The sequence below is a fragment of the Notechis scutatus genome, chromosome Z (assembly GCF_049901735.1).
Source record: "Notechis scutatus isolate UNSWTSFEM ecotype Mainland chromosome Z, rNotScu1.2, whole genome shotgun sequence".
Lineage (NCBI taxonomy): Eukaryota > Metazoa > Chordata > Lepidosauria > Squamata > Elapidae > Notechis > Notechis scutatus.
In genome coordinates, this window is record NC_142025.1 from 16,237,804 (window position 1) to 16,256,468 (window position 18,665).

The 18,665-nt window shown below is 36.5% G+C and overlaps 1 protein-coding gene across 2 annotated transcripts in view; it reads right to left on the reverse strand.

The window, feature by feature from the left end:
- The window catches only part of CCNY (cyclin Y), a 110,152-nt gene that overhangs the window by 28,251 nt on the left and 63,236 nt on the right, over positions 1–18,665 (reverse strand). The window contains exons 1-2 of one of the 2 annotated variants that reach the window (XM_087948414.1): positions 7,118–7,138; positions 5,126–5,200 (exon numbers count right to left, since the gene is read on the reverse strand). In XM_087948414.1, coding sequence (XP_087804540.1) covers positions 5,126–5,200; positions 7,118–7,121 — 79 coding nt within the window. In that variant the 5' untranslated portion in view covers positions 7,122–7,138. Of the gene's footprint in view, positions 1–5,125; positions 5,201–7,117; positions 7,139–18,665 lie in introns of those variants that run through there. The other variant, XM_026672244.2, reaches the window with a different exon arrangement.

Here is an 18,665-nt window from a genome sequence, read left to right on the forward strand (position 1 = left end):
TGACTGTTCGAAGTTGCAACGGCACTGAAGAAAGTAACTTATGACCATTGTTCACACTATGACCATTACAGGTCACGTGAACTGACTCATATTTACGAGGGTTGCAGTGTCCTGGGGTCATGTGATCCCCTTTTGCAAACTTCTGATAAGCAACGTCAATGGGGAAACCAGATTTACTTTTAACAAATGTGTCATTAACAATGGCAATGATTCACTTAGCAACTGTGGCAAGACAGGTCGTAAAATGGGGCATAACTCACTTAGTCATAGAAATTTTGAGCTCAATTGCGGTTGTAAGTCGAGGGCTGCCTATATATGTTTCAAACTTTTCTGTCCCAATATTTGAAACTTTGGGATGAGAAAGCTGATATAGCAGGCTCAATAGCTTTGACTCTTTTCTGCTTTGCACTGAATATCACTGCTAATCCTCACATCCACTTGCTCAGGGTTGTTAAACCAGTGGTGGGATTCAATTTTTTTTTACTACTGATTCTGTGGGCATGGCTTGGTGGGCATGGCAGGGGAAGGATACTGTAAAATCTACAGTCAGAGGTAGTATTTTCCAGTTCTCCGAACTACTCAAAATTTCTGCTACCGGTTCTCCAGAACTGGTCAGAACCTGCTGAATACCACCTCTGTGTCAAACTCTATTTCATGGAGGGACACATCAGGGTTGTGTTTGACCTTGGAGAGCTGGGGTGGGCATGATCAGCTCAACATCATTCGTGTTGGGGGCACCTGTGGTGGCCCAAGAGTTCTGGCCGTGGAAATGGGCTTCTGAGCTCCATTTTTGGCTACGATGACCTCCAGCAACCATCTGCCAATGAAAACGGAGCTCACAGCCCTCCTGAGCTCTATTTTCGCTGGCAGAGGCACTGCAGGCCAGTCCTTTGCTGTTTCCATGGGCCTGATCTAAGCATCCCGCAGGCTGGATCTGTCCCCCGAGTTTGACACCCCTGCTCCATATGGATTAAAGATAACAAGTTCTAGAGATGTGCAGCCTCTTGGAAAACACGAACCCAAGAAAAGTATTTGCAACCAATGTTTCTGTTCTTTGGCTTTCCAGTAAGTCCTAAATACTAAATACCTTAATGGTGTTTTTTGGTACAAACTTAAGAGAGCAACTTGCTCTTCACTTCATAAACAATGTTAGACATTTAGAAAAGGGAAAGACTGTATTGTGCTGGCTAGAATATTAACATAATTTTAATGTATTTTTTTTCTGAGAACCTAGAACACAGCGGGCAAGCAAGGCAATCTAGGCAGAATCAAGATCTACTCCTTTTCTCTCAAATATTTTTTTTCAAGGAACATGGTTTTGAACATATTTTCTTTATTTGACGAAGTCTCTTTGGGCCTTAATTTGGGAGTACTCCCTACCTAAAAATGGCAGGAAGCCACAAGCCACCAAATTTCAGGCATTGTCATTGGAATGGAGATTACGGTTGTAAGAAAACAAAGCTTAGAACCCACATGTTAAATCTCAAAAGAACCCACTCCTCTGTTAGAATATGGAAGAGAAAAGGGCAATTTAATACATGACTGTCAATGTTTCTTGCACATTTTTCAAAGAAATCGTGGTTGCAATTTGTTGCACACAACCATTTGTGGGAGGAAAAAATATTGTGTCAACCTAAGAGTAAGTGAATCCTCTTCTGATTACATCAAGCTGTACTCTAAAGCGAACACTATTAATTTCCTGGGAAGGCAAAAGTGCAGACTAATAAATGATCATGTTCAACTCTGCTGATCAATGAATCTGGAAGTGTGTCTGTATTTTCCTTTTAAAGAGTGCAGCACTCAAGAGAAATGACAGCAGTCTTCGACCTCAGCCTAAATTTATTTGGCGAGACACTCAACCAACATAAGGATTAAACATCTTTGTTGCAGAAATGTGTTCCAAAATACTTCTGAGTAATTCTTGCCTATTCTTAGAATAAAATATTTGCAATAGAAAAGACCAGGCTCCAAGTTTATTTCCTCATTCTTTGGAAGGAAATAATAAGCAATATTAAAAAAAAAAAGATGCATTAAATCTTGGAAAGCTTTAACAGGCCTACTTTCTATGTAAAAACAAGAAGAAGAAGCTGAACATTGTGCTGTTGAATTGTCTTGATGGAATTTTATAGTTGGAAATTAAATGAAAACAAAGGATGGGAGCATATGCACCTCATAAACCTGGATTAACCATTTTTAATTTAGAATAATTAACTCAAGGCACAAATGACCAAGCTCAAATTATCCTACTTATGAGAAGAGTTAGGCCTCTGGAGAAGCCCCCAATGTTAGGAAAGGTAGAAGGAAAGAGAATAAGAGGACAACTAACTCAAGGTAGATAGACTTCAGTTTGAATGAAGTTGGGAACAGTATTGGAAGACCAGGCTATGGAAGGACTACCATGGAGACCATCTATCCATATGATAGCTAACAATGACTTCATGGCAGATAATCATCAGCTCAGAACAGAAATTGTGTTGTATCTAGATTTTTTTAAAAAATGAAAATCCTTGATTGATCTTTTTTTTTTAATCAAAGAACTGTCAGTTTCAGTCTTCATTCATTACTGAATTGTATGAGAAAGGTTGAGGGACGAATTATTTATAAAATGAAATGTATGCTTCCACTCAACATTTATGGATTTTGTTGTTACTGGTTTTTTTTAAAGTAATAGCTGTGTAATATAAGGTGGACATTTGCTCCTGGGGAAGAAAGCTATGGCAAATCTAGACATCATACTAAAAAGCAGAGACATCACCCTGCCAACAAAAGTGCATGTAGTCAAGGCTATGGCTTTACCAGTTGCAATGTATGGCTGTGAAAGTTGGACCATAAAAAAAGCTGAGCGCCAAAAAAATAAGGCCTTTGAACTATGGTGCTGGAAAAGACTCCTGCGAGTCCTTTGGACTGCAAGGCAATCAAATCAGTCAGTCCTAGATGAGATCAACCCTGACTGTTCTTTAGAAGGCCAGATCCTAAAGATGAAACCCAAGTACTTTGGCCACCTAATGAGAAGGAAGAACTTCCTGGAGAACAGCCTAATGCTGGGAACGATTGAGGGCAAAAGAAGAACAGGATGACAGAGAATGAGGTGGCTGGATGGAGTCACTGAAGCAGTAAGTATGAGCTTAAATGGACTCCAGAAGATAGTAGAGGACAGGAAGGCCTGGAGGAACGTTGTCCATGGGTTCGCAATGGATTGGACATGATTTTGCAATTAACAACAATAAATAAGGTCATCTCCAAGTATTTGCTACTTCACATGAGAGAAGCTGATATTGTTGTCACTAGCAACTTTTCTTCCACACCAAAAGCAAGGGAAAATGGGAAGAAAATTCTTCTTGCTAATATTCTTAACAACACAGCAGGAAAATGTTTCAAAAATACTCTGTCTGTTCTTGTTTCTGCCTTTGCATCCATTCCACCCTGCAGATGATTAACTAAACAAGATTTCTTTTTAGATAAAAAGATACATGGTTTATACAGTGCACAGTATGGTATTGAAAAATATGTATGAAACGCTCTTTTTTTAAAAAAAGTGACTAATGATATACAGACCAAATACTGCTAAGCTCTTAATTGCATGGATAATTTATACACAATGAGTACAGCAGGTTTTTTGGTTCTTATAAAATGTATTACAGTATGTAACAATGTAATATTTTAAGAAATGTAATGGTTCTTATCTCACAAATAGAATGTGATTCTGTGTTAATCAGTTTTTACTTTTGTTTGCTTTTGTGCCTTCAAGTCATTGTTGACTTATGGCAAGTGCCGGGACTAGTTCCTGCAGTTTTCTTGGCAAGATTTCAGAAGTGGTTTGCCATTGTAAGACACAAGGCTGTAAAACATTATGAATTGGTATATTAGTCTGCTAAGAATGATTGGTCAAAGATCACCCAGCTGGCTTTGTGCCTAAGATGGCACTAATATTCATAGGCTGATAGCCTTAACCGCTACTCCTAACTGGCTCTCCATGTTAATCAGTTACAAAACAGAAATAGATAAACTGGGGATTTTGCATATTTAATTATATCAAGTATACTAATCAATAGCCCTTTTCTCCATTCTGATATAGCAGTCAAAAATTATGAACGACAGCAGATACATGAAGAATATTCACTTTCCAATTCAATTAAATGACAATAATGCAAAGTCTCCCGCCATAAACATGTGTAAGATGTTCAAAATAGTACTATTAGTACTATTGGTAGACATAGTCATGTCTCATCAAAATGAGAAGTTTCTAAATGCATCGTGTCTTAAGCTTTGGAAAAGTTAGCCCCTACTTCAGCAGATGCTTAAAATGGTTACCTTGACATGTCAATAATGAAATTAGAGGAAAACAAAATACTGTATACAAAACACAGACAGCAAATAGCTGTCCTATTTTTGAAACAATTATTTAAATAATACTACTGATAGTCTTACATTGGGAAGCTAAGTCAATATAGCATGAGTATTTACAAACTCTTTTTTCCACAGAATTTTATGGACCAGGTGTTTCCGGTATTTAAAAAAAAACACTTCAACAATGATGTTGGAGTATTTCCCCACTAAGGTTTGAATATTATGATTTCTGATATTATATACAGATGTTTTAGACTTTGAACAATTTATTGATACTGGAAACACAATATGAGCCAACAGCATCTTGGTTTAAAACATCATCATCATCATTAATAAGACTTATATGATCACCAAAGTGAAAAGACTAAAAAGACTCAAGATAGCTTGTATTAAAACTCAGTAAAAATGAGCCATCAAAAAGCAAAAAAAATAGGAAAAGATAAAGGTACTCCTCTACAGGAGAATACCTATAATGTAATTTCACTTATATCTGATCAATCAACATGATTCACAAAACATATATTCCAAAATTTGGGTTTTCAGTGCCATTCTAAAACAAAAGAGGAATAGAATGGAGCTGGGTTTTTGCTAGATAACTGACCCCTTAAAATGCCAAGATAAAATAATATTTTTTGTTAAAGAAGAATGGGCATTCTTGACTCCTAAGTTCTACATAATCTTAAAATGTCTCAGAGGAATATAAACCATAAGCAACATTGTGGTTCAATGATCCAGTACTAGGCTTTTTTCCAATTGTAGTTTATAGCTGGTTACTTACCGTCAGTTTGAGATTTGCTGAGGAATATTGTGCTGGCTCGTGGATGGTCTGAGGGGTTGAATTCCATGTTTAGATCTTGAAAAAAAATGTGAGGAAAAAATGGAATATTAGGAGTGATTTATCAAGAGTACATTTAGTGTTTCATTGTACAACTAATGCTAATCCATTGTAGAGACGAATTCATGCCTTCCTAGACCCCAAATTATTGCTTTGTACCCTCAGTTTTCCAATTTATTCCATTTAAAACAGAGATTGTAAACCAATTGGTTCCACAGACTCCTTTCAGAGCCTGCTGAAAACTACAGACCCCTTCATGGGAAAAATGCATCTATCTGCATAAAATAAAATACATTGATTATATTATAAAACTAATCTAACACAGTATGCCCAGCCTTTCCAGAAGAGACTGAAGCACCTCCCACTTCTGGATGCTCTGAACAGCTCATGGGAGAAACAAAAGGATTTTTCCCATCCAAGTTCTTAGATCTTCTGAAGTCTATCCCTGGATCTCCCAATGGTTCCCTAGCTAAGAGCTCCTGATTTATAGCAAGACTCTATTTCAGATATAATTGTTCACTGTAATAATAATAATTACTGTCCCTCTGCTTACACAGATTTAGCCTAATGTGGAAACTATTGATATAAGGACATCACCCTCTTCTGGCTTATACAGATTTAATTTTAGGAGTTAGAATTAATGGTTGGCATTTAGCTCTGTTAAAGGAAGCCAACATAACACAATTAAGAATGCTGGATAAGGAAACCCCATATTCAAACCACAAATGAATTATATAGCCAGTTGGATCACCTTAATCCTTGTAAAAAAAAGGATATATATTCCTTTACACCAAACTTCTTGAAGAAAAGACAAACGTACTAGAATAAACTTACAAAAGAATCTTCTCCTACTTGCCTGTAGTGTGTAAAAATAGCCTCTACCAAACTCTTAGAAATACTTCTTCAAGGCATACATGACTAGCTTTAAAAAAATCAAATAAATGGTTCCTCAAATTAGGAAATCTGTGGTCCTTATGCAAGACAGTTCTATTGCTGCTACTAACAGAAGGATATCAGGACAAAAACTAATTATTCCTCGTTTTTTCTCTCATTTCCCACTCTTCATGCCCCTTATTCCTGCCCCTCCCAAAATTCTAGAATTCTTGAAAGTCTTTGATTTGAGTCAGGAAGCAACTTTGCAAGGAGATGATTTGCCACAAGGGGGCTGATCATTTCAGTGAAATTTGAAAGCAAAGGCTGTGGATACTTTTCTGCTTAAGCATCTAATTACAGGATGAAGCCAGGAGGCGGTGATAGTCATTCTCAGAGCTGGCCCATCCTATGGTCAGATGTGAATAGTAGACAGAAAACAAGAAGTAGAAAAACAGAGGAACAAAATCCTCTCATTTTCATTTCAAGTTGAAAAGGTTTCTCGAGAAACTGAATTTTGACTCTCTCCAATCTAAGTTTTGCTGCCAACTGGAAGAAAGCATTAGATGGTATTGCTTACTCCTCTTAATCTCAGCTCTGCCTTCCATAAAAAATGCCATTGCTGCCAAACGTCAAAAAATATCCACAGCATTTAGTCCCTTTATTTGGGTATATGAGACAGAAATCTTCCCACTAGCATGCAAATTTTCCCTATTGCAACTTTATCATTAAGATGTGTGGACTTCCGTTCCCAGAATTTTGCTGGCTGGAGAGTTCTGGGAGTTGAAATCCACATATTTTAATTAGTCAAGATTGAGGAACACTGTTGTAGACCTTCATGCATAATCACACTCTCATAGGCATACACAATCTAACACAGTCACATATGATAACATAAGAGAAGAGAGGAAACTTATTATTAAGATTGATGGCATAATCATTCAGATGTTTAGACTGGATTAGGGTTTTTATCCACCTATCTTATTAGTAAAAAACCTACGAGTGGCTCAAAGAGCCATGGAAAGATACACGCTTGGCATTAAAAGACAAGGCAGAAAGACTTACACATGGATTAGAGAACAAATGAAAGTATACGATATCATCAAGAGAGGAAAAGAATTGAAATGGAAATGGGCTGGTCACATAGCAAGAAGAACGGATGGCAGGTGGACCACGGGAGTCATAAAATAGATCCGACTTGATAAAAAGCATCCACGAGAGACCCAAAACAAGATGGATTGATGACACCAGCAAGTATCGCGGGCCCTATTGGCAAAAGAAAGCTCAGGACCATATTGGTTGGAAACATGCAGAAGAGGCCTTCATCCTGCAAGCGGATAAACAATGGTGAAGAAGGAGAAGAAAGTGATGATGATCTTATGTTCACAATAATGTGAAGTCACAGCTGCTATTTCATTAGCTGACAGAGAACTTTGTAAGCACTGAGTTCTTCCCAAGAACCTGGGATGCCATGTATCCGTGTAGGATCCAAGTAGTGTGACCTTTTGCAATTGACAGATGTAAATTTTGTCATTGCACAGATTGCCCTGATTGCAAAGAGGAGCAATTAAAATGATGGTTTTATCCTAAAGACCTGTAAGGCTGCTTTTTCCAATCAGAATCGATCTGTCTGAAATGTTCCTTCTAGGAGAAACAGGGACGTTCAATTTTCATTAGATTACAATATACAGGAATCATTTGGGGAAGGAATACTTCTGCCTCCTGAAAGCAGCGTTTGTTAATGCCTTCTAGAAGTTACTTTAATGGAAAATTGTTCCCGAGAGTATTTGAGGGTTCTTCCAGCCATACGGGTCAGGAAGTTGATTGAACCTTTGACATATTGTTAATGTATTGTAGATGAACCTCTTCTCAGTTGCTCCTCTCTGCCTTTCTCTTCTTGCTATGTATGCATATCTATTTTTTTATTCATTGTTAAATTACTTTAACAGTGTTTTCCATCCAGAATCAGCTTGACAAGATGGGTAGCAGTATAAACAGATAAATAAACCGAATAGAATCAACCCATTAAGTGGCTTACGTGCTGCTCTGTTGTTTCAATTGTTGTTCTGTGTTTTATCTTTCTACTTGTGGTGTTCTAATGTTTGTATTATATGGTTTTATTGCTGTAAATCTTAGATACTCACATTGGTTGGCAAAATATAAGTGGAATAAATAAATAAATAACTTAATAAAAAAGATTCCTTTACCTCATCAATACATAGGGAAACTCACAAAAACAATGAAGACCAAGTATCCTAGCAACTAGCAGTTCTGAGGAATTCTCTAGGTTTTCCTAGCTATGCAAGAATAAATTTAATATTAGTTTAATTAAAAAAGAATAAACTATCCATCTATCTGTCTGTCTACTACTCTCACAAAATATACGGAAAGAGCTTTGAAAAATGACAAGAATATATATACTCATTTTTAGGAGAAACTTGCATTCAGCTCCTGTAACCATTGCTAACATTCTAAATTTGGACAGCAGGATGAGTGGTTGGTAGCAGGGAAGATTTAAGCTCTCAGGTATAGATAAAAATCAGTTACACAAACCTTTTAAGTTTATTCACATAAACTAATATATATAATTAATTTATATTTTTGAAATGTGGGGTAATTTTCCTATGTCTGAGTTGAGATCATGTTCTTGCTACATCTACCATATACTACACAATCTTCTACGTCTATCATATTCCATAGTTTTTGTGCCGCGATTCAACTTCTTCTTGCTTCTATAGTCTTGGCATTATCCATTACCCAAAGCAACTTTGGACTGATGTAGTTGCCTTAACTGACAATAATAAAGGGATCTAGGTAGCATACCACTGTGTCATTCTAGGCAAAAGGAGATATCTGTGGAAAAACAAGAATCTTTTTTTTTGCTAGGAGATTTAGAGACCAAGAGTGCAGGCCAGATAACAATCTTGCTAACTATAAATACTTTTATGTTTAGTTTGACAGTTCATCTTATCGATGAAACAGCTCTGCATCCCTAGCCTCAACTGAATATGCATGGCACAAAAACTTGTTCCTATTATGTTTTACACTAGAAAGAATCAATTTCATTTTTTCTAGGCACGATACAGAATCCTGGATTTCTACAGTCCAACCAATATTAGCTATAAATACTGCTCTGTCTCCTTTGCAGCAATCAACAATCTATTCTTAAACCATATTTCCCAGGAGAAATAAACAAAGTACTTCAACAATTGTAGCTATTAAACCGTTATTATGTATCTTGTTACAGAACATTCCTGACTAAATAAAGCTGGCAAGAACTCTACTTGGGAGTGCTTTATAAAATATTCCTTCCCTGAGTTGTCCTTCCTTAATGTCATTGTCACAATCATACCTGTTTGTCTCTCACTGCACTAACGTCCATCCCATGTGTGTTTGCCCAGGAGGAAAAGACAAGACAAACACTCTTGTTCCAGTCACACATTTGAGAAGGGCACATAATGACCAACTCTGTGACCCTCATAAATACATGAGTTTTGGCAGAGAAACAAGATACTCGTACTACATAGAATTCCATAGTTTTTATTCCTAACATCGCAATACTGATCTAAATAGTGCTTCCTATTAAATCTGATAGAAATTTAATAGAATAGCACTGCCCAATGAAAGAGTGACTTCTATTTTGCTGAAAATCTTCAAACATCAGATTAGATCAGGGCTGTCAAACTCCCAATCTATGAGCCGGATGTGTCATGTGCTGGCCACGCCCACATCCGGTTTAGCGAAGGGGGAAAATTACATCACGTGACGACACCGTGATGACATGAGTTTGACACCCCTGGATTAGATGGTTTTCTATCAGACATGATCAAATGGATTCTGTACTCTTCAGGGTTTAGATTAGGAGATTTTGAAGGTCACTTCCAACTCTTATGCTTAATTATATAGGAAATGATATTTCATGAATCCATCCACAATGGAATTCTGATGGAACAGGTTGAAAATCTAGTGATATCATATAATCCTAAATAAGCCACAGATACATGGTACTATTTCTTTCCAGCACTGATTAGCTAAGTGTTGCCTCACAAACTTCCTTTGTTCCTGAAAAAAAAGAGGAAGGGAGAAGAAAAATAAAAATACACCATAGCTTAACAATAGACAAAAGTGTAAGAGAATTAGCTGCTTTCACAAGCTCTAGAAAAATAATTTCATTGGGTTATATCTTCATGGATTAGATCTAGCTTTCATCCACTCCTACTCATAGCCTTCCTTCTGGCATGGAACAATTCATTCCAATCTTGAACTGGCCACTAAATAATTTAACTGGATAATTATTTAACTGTTGGCCATCTCTACAGATATATGTGACTTACAATCATTCATATAGTGACCGTTTAATTACAATGGCACTGAAAAAAGTAACATGTTTTTTTCACTTACGTCTGCTGAAGCACCTGTGGTCATGTGATCAAAATTTGGATGTTTGACAGCTGGTTCATATTTATGATGGCTGCAGTGTCCCAGGGCAATTTGTTTTATTGTTGTTTTTTGCGACCTTCTGGCAAGCAAAGTCATTAGGGAAGGTAGATTCACTTAACAACCATGTTACTAAATGTCTCTGAAGATTCTCAATCATCCAGGTCACGGTTGTTCCAAAGGTGCTGTTCAAAAGGCAACTGAATTTTCTCATTTTTTTTTCTTTGAATTCCCCACCATTCAGCGAGAACTGAAGAAGCGTCTTGGATGAGAAGCAAAATATTGTCAAGAAAAAAACCAAGAACCAAAAAAAACCAAGAAAGTCCAGTTACCTTTTGAACAGCAGCTTTGGGATAACTATATTACTAATTTAACAACAGCAGTCATTCAAATAACTATGGCAAGGAAGGTTGTAAACTGAGGCAAAACTCATTTAACAACTGTCTCATTTAGCAACAGAAATTTTGGGCTCAAATTGTGGTCAATAATCAAAAAATATGTGTACAGAACATGGCTCCTTGTTCTTTTTTAAATGTTTCCCAACAAACTCTTTACTATCCGAAGGAAGCAATTGGTTAACATTATTCTTCATACTAAAGTGACAAGGGCATGAAGATACTTAAGAAAACAAAGAACTTCAGTACTGGTTTTCTTGAAAAAGAGCGAAAAGATCCAATCTTTTTTAAACAAAAAACAAAAAATCCTTATTTACCCTTGGTTGATTATTTTTCTAACCAACATTTTGCTAACATTTTGTGAGCTTCCACCCAAAGATTTACTAACCTTCATCTACAGAAAAAACCAAACTATATTTTGAATAGTATAGTATAACAGTTTTCAAAACTGTACTTTGAATAGTATAATAGTTTTCAAAACTGTATTTTGAATAGTATAGTATCCTGCTTCCCAGAAGTGCTAATCAAATGCTCTGGGGGCAATACCACACACAAAAGAAAAACAATAGATCTTTTTTCTATTATTTCTCAACAATTCCCAGGTATTCTCCCTCTGATTCCATAATAATTACACTATTCATTTTATCATTCATTTAAAAATACTATTCCCTGCTGACTTTTGAATAAAGCATTTTACTTACAAATATACAAAATATGTATGGATTTGATGGAAATTACCGTTGTGGGGACTGTTTATTTATTTATGCTCAAATGCATGCATAGATAGATAAATCATTTAAGTTACTTTCAACAAAAACAATGAAAAAAAGAGAAATACAACTGTTGCTCGTTCGACTTACAACCACAGTCAAGCCCAACATTTATGTTGCTAAGCGAAACTTTTATTAAGTGAGTTTTACCCAATTTTATGACCTTTCTTGTGAATCTGGCTTCCCCATTGACTTTGCTTGTCAGAAGGTCACAAAAGGGGATCACATGAGCCCAGGACACTGCAACCGTCATAAATTTGAGTAAGTTGCCAAGCATCTGAAGTTTGATCACATGACCATGGAGATGGTGTAACAGTCAAGTGTGAAGAGTGGTCATAAGTGATTCTTTTCAGTGCCGTTGTAACTTCAAACTTTCACTAAATCAGCTGTTGTAAGTCAAGGACTACCTTAGAAAATCTTCACACAAAAAATGGTGAAACCAGCCCTACCTTTCTATTAGTCTCAAACATTATTTTACAGAAACTTTAATCCCTGAAAGATTAACTCTATTCTTTGTGTAGATTTTTGAGACAACCAAGTAAGGAAATACTTGATTAGGAATATGATCCATGTATTAGCCACAGTTAAGAATATAATAATAAGGGCTTTGTTCAAATCATTTTGAATCCTGTAAACAGAAAACAAATGAAGACTTAATCCAAGATTTCAAGTACAAATCAACTGTTTTGTTTATAGAAAGCATATTTTACAGTCCTTTCCAGCGAATAGAAAAAAAGGTACTTAGTAAATAACTCATAATAAAGAATTAGACTACCTGTGATCCCTTGGAGCATGATTTCAGAGCTTAATTCCTTACAAGATTTCTCAATGTCTTCAACAACAGCAGAACCAGGGGTGGGATTCAAATTTTTTAACAACCGGTTCTGTGGGTGTGGCTAGGTGGGCGTGGTTAGGTGAGCATGGCCATGTGACTGGGTGGGCATGGCTTTTTTTGCAGCAACCCCCCTCCAATTTTTTTGCCTTCTGGTCCTCAGGGGAGCCTCCTGGGGGAGTGTTTTTGCTTTCAGAAGGCTTCCCTGGGGCTCAGGAAGGCAAATAACGGAGTTGAGGGGCCAAGAAGCACCCTCTGTGAGCCCCCCTTTGCTTCCTGGGCCTCAGGGAAGCTTCCTGGGTGAAGCAGTAAGACAGCAAGGGGGATCCCAGCACAACTGGTCATCAGAATAGCTGATCGTTGGAAGGAGGAAAAATACCTTAAGGAGTGACTGGGCGGGGGAGAACGCAGTCAGTGATGTCGGGCATGTGTGTGATGTCATACACGCACAATAAGGACTACCTGGGCAGGGAGGGGAGAGGTGGGGTGGGCGGAGAGGAATGGGGCCAGCCAGGGGCACGTTTTGCCGGTTCTCCGAACTGCATAGAATCATAACAACCGGTTCTTATAGAACCAGTCCCACCCGAGCAGAACTTCTAATGTACAGTACTTGAAAAGTTCTTAAAAATTCAGAGAGATATTTAGAGATGCCTTGAAACTAACCTATATTGAACTAGGTCGCACAGTGAAACTTCAGGCGCTGACCACAGGAAATGTTTCATGACATTTTGTATTATAGTCACCAAATGCTTTATGATAATTTTATATTTCATATTATTAATTCTGTAAATTAGCCTATGACTAGCCAACCTAGTACTCTGATTGAAAACATCTTTCCCCGTGATGCACAGTTTGACCCAGTTATAGACAGAGAGTTTTAATAGTACTGTATATAATTAACTGTTGTTCCAAATATATTATCATGACACTTATTAGGCTGCCATATGATAAAAAGACTTTCTCTAAAACATTACTATCAACTTTCTAGAGCAGCTGAACAATTGCATAGAACTTTTACTTAAGAGAACTCTTCTCTTCATAAACACACCTAAATAATTTACTATATGCATTTTATGTAAAGTAGATAATACAATAATCTCCAACAAGAAAGAAAAGACAGCAAAAGCTTTTCAGTATTCTTCCTGTACACATCTTTAGGAATTATTGAACAGACTTTGCATGCACATAGTTCATTCACACACATGAATGAAGGCCTTTTCCTACATTTCTTTTGAAGTATGCTTCTAAATGTATACCAAACAAATATGACAAACATTTATTGATGAGCATAGAGTGCCAATGGAAACATTTTTCAAATAGCCAACAAGAGGCTTGTTTGGATTTTTTGCTTCCTGGTATAGGAAGTCCCTCCCCAGAAGAATGAAATATTTTAAGTAATATTAAAAAGGCAGAATATTATATTTTCCCAAAGGAGAAATATGCTCTTAAAAAGAGAAAACAGACTCAGTCTTTCCTAATAGCCCCAGCAAATATTTTGGGCCCATTAAGAAAGATTGGGCCAGCCTATTAGAAACCAACCCATTTCCCTGCAGAAACTGAAGAAGCCAGCTTTTAGCAATGCAGCTTTGGTAAGGATCAAGACAGAAACTCAAATAAGCAACAAACAAAAGATTGACAAAATTAACTCAAACACCTAGGATTTGCATTTTCTCTTTTGCCAGCTATGACCCCTACATGATCCCCATAGGAATCTGACAACAGCCAATAGAATATTAAAGAACATGTTCTTGCACAGGAACAAGAAGCTGAAATACAAAGCCTAAAGAAGGTAAAAAAAAACAACCCACCCACTCTCAACTCCATTTTATCAACTGTCCAGAATCACATGTGGTTCTGCTTCATCAATAAACCATCTTTCCAATCAACCTCCATGTTTCCAGTGTCTTTCTCACAACTTGGAACTGAACCAGATGGATATTTCATCCAACACTGTCTAAACCATCCCAGAAGGGCAGACTGTCATAAGAACACTGCCTCACCCTGTCTGTACACCTTGTTACTTGCTTCAATTGTTTTCAGTATTAAGAAGACAAATACCTGAAGGACAGAAGCTTGTCTACTCATGCATTTCATACCAATATAGAATCCTGCAAGATCAGGGATCTACATTAAACTGACTGTAAAGCACTGAATAGTTACAGGGTTTCTGAAGGAGTAATTCAGTAACTCCCAACATGTGATGGGCATGTGATAAATAAGTGATACCAGGGGATGGAGCACGATTGCTTATCTTTATTGTCCCAGCATTCTTTGGCCACTTTAATGCCCAAAGAGAGCTTGTGTTTCATAGACACTAGAGCAGTGTTTTTCAAACTTGGCAACTTTTAAGATGTGTGGACTTCAACCCGCAATTCAGACTTGAAGTCCATTAACCTTAAAGTTATCAAGGTTGAAAAACTAGGATTTGCTGTTATATAATCAACATAGGACAAATTGTATCCTTTGTTAAAAATGCACACAAAAGCCAATGGATACACTGCACTAGAATTACAGACCCAAGAAATGCAAAACGAACCCAAATCTCCCACAGGAAAGTGGACTAAAAGAAAAGGCATGCCATTTTAAAATGGTTGCTCGGCTAAAATATTTAATAAAATCATCCAAAGTATTGAATGAGATGCATGATTTGAACCACCTAGTACTGGTATACACATTCAAACCATGTGCTTAATTAAATTATATTCATATGGACACCTGCAAAGTGTCTTCCAGCAGCACTGAAAGGCCATAGGAATACAACATTCCTAACCTTTGTATGGAATATCTGCAAAAACCCAAGATTCCTTCAACAGCACAAGACTATAGAGTTCTGGTGTTAAGTACATAATTCTCTTCCTGACAGGTTGTTAACAGTCTAACACTATCACACAATCTTTCACCATCATGCAATTACTTCTCACTACAGGGTTCATAATATTGTTTGTCAGTTGTTATATAGACACCCCCCCCCCGCCCCAATTTTCCTATGTCAAAATGTATTTGGTATATTTATGAGATGAAGCGTTGGCAGCCTTTCTTTTCTGTGAAATATAAGGTATACTGACATCTCAATGTGATGAAAATCACTCATGCCTGGCCAATGGTGATAACACAAGAAGATGACAAACACAGAGCATGGGTAATGTATTCAAATGAGAAATATAAGAAAAATTGTACTGAACCATGCCAATTTCTATTAATTGGCCTGAATTATTTTTTTCTTCAAAAAGATCTGACAACTCAATACTCCTTTCAAAAAGGCATGGGGGAAAAAACGCTACCATATAAGCAGTGGACTTTGATGGAAATGGCAGATTTAGATCATGGGCTCACTCTCATGGAATTTAATATCGCTTATCCCAAATCTTAGTGTTATGCCAGACATTTCTACAGCGCTTTTTCAAATAAACCAACTGTCATTAGCAAAACCTGAAAAAAATAAAAGTATATAATTTGACAGCATTTTTCAAATTACCGTAATCTCCTTGGATTGTTTTTTTTTTTTTTTTTTTTTAGGATTACTTCAAAAGTTTAACTGCAATGGAATATAATATTCGGTCAGCAATCTGATCAGCAATATAATCATTCCAACTTCCTTATTTGTTACCAGGTATAATGTACAGATAAGGGGTCTCTGAGCTTGGTTCTTTTCTTGCAGATGTTTCATTACTTAAACTAAGTAATGTTATCAGTGCTAGTAGGCTTTATTGGTAATTTACATATTTTTAGTACTTTAAATTAGTACAATAGCTAGAGTTTTCAAAGGTCTAGCTCTTTATATGTGAATCTGAAACTTAATGTCTGTAATACAGTATTCCTTTGAATTTTGGTGTTGGAAACTGTAGAGTGCTAAGAAACCAAAGATCACAGATCAAATCATTCTATAACTCACAATCAAATTAAAATTAACTACGTTCCTGTTATACTTTGGATGCATTATACAAAGACATTGCTCTATGGCAGGGGTGTCAAACTCGATTTCATTGAGAGCCCATGCTTATACAGACATGGTGATGCAGTGGTTAGAATGGAGTACTGCAGGCTAACTCACTGCTCCCTCCAGAAGTTTGATTCTGACCGGTTCAAGGTTGACTCAGCCTTCCATCCTTTCGAGGTCAGTAAAATGAGGACCCAATTGTCGGGTGCAATATGCTGACCCTGTAAACCACTTAGAGAGGGCTGTAAAGCACTGTGAAGCAATATATAAGTCTATGTGCTATTTCTACTAAATTTTAAACATCTCCCTGATGTGTATGGCCAGTCCTGCCTATCAGAAAAGAAACCTGTTGGAATGGCATTTATTTAATTGATAAAATTTACATGACCACTCATCTCTTCGCAGTGACTTTGAGCAGCTAGCAACAATTAAAACTCAACATAATATACAGTAAAAAATCAATAATCAAGGGCTGAGATAATACCATGAACAGCCCTCAACATAAGCATCTCACATGCTCTGCCACACATTTTAATCCCCATACCCACAACATAGCTTTATGAAAAGCCAATACAGTCAGGACTAATCTAATCTCTATGGGGAAGATGCCGCCAAGGGCAAAAAAAAGGACTCTATTCCCAAGTCCTACCAGATGGCACTCTCTAATAGACAGGACCGGTAGCATTCATCTTCTGCCAGAATTGGTGAAATGGAAAGAAGATACATTGTGAGAAAGGAGGTCCTTCAAAGAGTCCCCCATATGCTATGCCAAGTTGACATCTAAGGTTTGATGCAAAATTAGTCAAAGAACTGTTGCTTCAATGATGCTGCCTGCTAAGACATAACGCTGCCTTGAGTTCCTAAAATAAATCAGAGGGGAAAAACAATCACCATAAGAACTAATTTTAGCCGGTAATTTTTCTGCTGTTATGTAACAAATTCACTCCTGCCCTTCTGTCTATACTCTATGCCTAAAAATTACTAAATAAAGAATGTACAGTGTTTTGCTCCTTCCAAACTACAGCTCAGATGATAAATAGCACTGGTATTATGCTACCAAGTTTAAAATATAATAACATTACCAAAAATAAAAGGGGGGAGCACGCAGTGAAGCTGCTATATTATCAAAATCCCTAAGAATCTGTCACTTCAAACTTTAATTATTCTTTCCGGAAATAAATCCACAAATTATATTCTAGAAATAGCATTATGCTGCAGATCCAAGAATTGGAATGTATTTACTTTGATTTTTTTTACATCCAAACAATTATTCATGTGACAGAAGTAGTGAAACCAAACTTTAAGAGTGGCAATTCACAAGAGTTATGTGCTGCTAAAAAACTGTTTATGCCTCTGTTGTAGAATGTTTCTAAACAATTAAAAATTTCATACAAATACTAATAACTGGGTCCAACTCTACTAATTTTTCAAATTCAACTGGGTCAGATATATCAGCATAAATGGAAATTATGACCCTGTTTAATACATAAGAATATCATTAATTCCCTCACTACTATTTAATCTATCATCTGCATAAAATGAGGCATGAATTAATAAAACCTTAACCACAACTACATTTTCACTATTTATGAATCTCTGTGCAATCTAACACAATTCTGAAAAATTGAGATCTTCCTATCTTATACCCTCACATGATATGAATGTGATTTCTATAAGTGACTCATAGATTAAATAAACTTTAGATTATAGAGTAAATAAGTTCCACCTGAAGAATCTCATTAATTTATATAATATTTGAGTAGTCAGTCTGAAGCAATTAAAAAAATACATTCCCTTTAAAGGATCATTACAAACAGAACACACATATGAAACCACTAATGTATACCGTATTTCCTTAAAGTAACTGTATAATGTAATTATCTCATGCATAGTAATAATTATCATACAAATTAAGTATGTTTTGGAATTGAAATAGATACAGAAACACAACTTCTAAGTAATCAAAGGCTGAAGCAGGCCACTTCTGCTGTAAGGTCACAACAACTATTTAGCATTAAAAATGTCAGGTAAGTATATGACACAAGAGGCAATTATAAAAATAAGTATTGTTTGAGAAAAATAGCTAAGAAGATGGTTTTCTCTCTATCTCAAAATAGTAAAATCTGGAATCAAGCAATGAACCTCAATGGTTGAGATTCAAGAGGTTTAAAATATTGCAATTCTTTTAATAATACTCATTGGAATCATGATTGTATTCACCATGAATTTTAAAAAAATGATA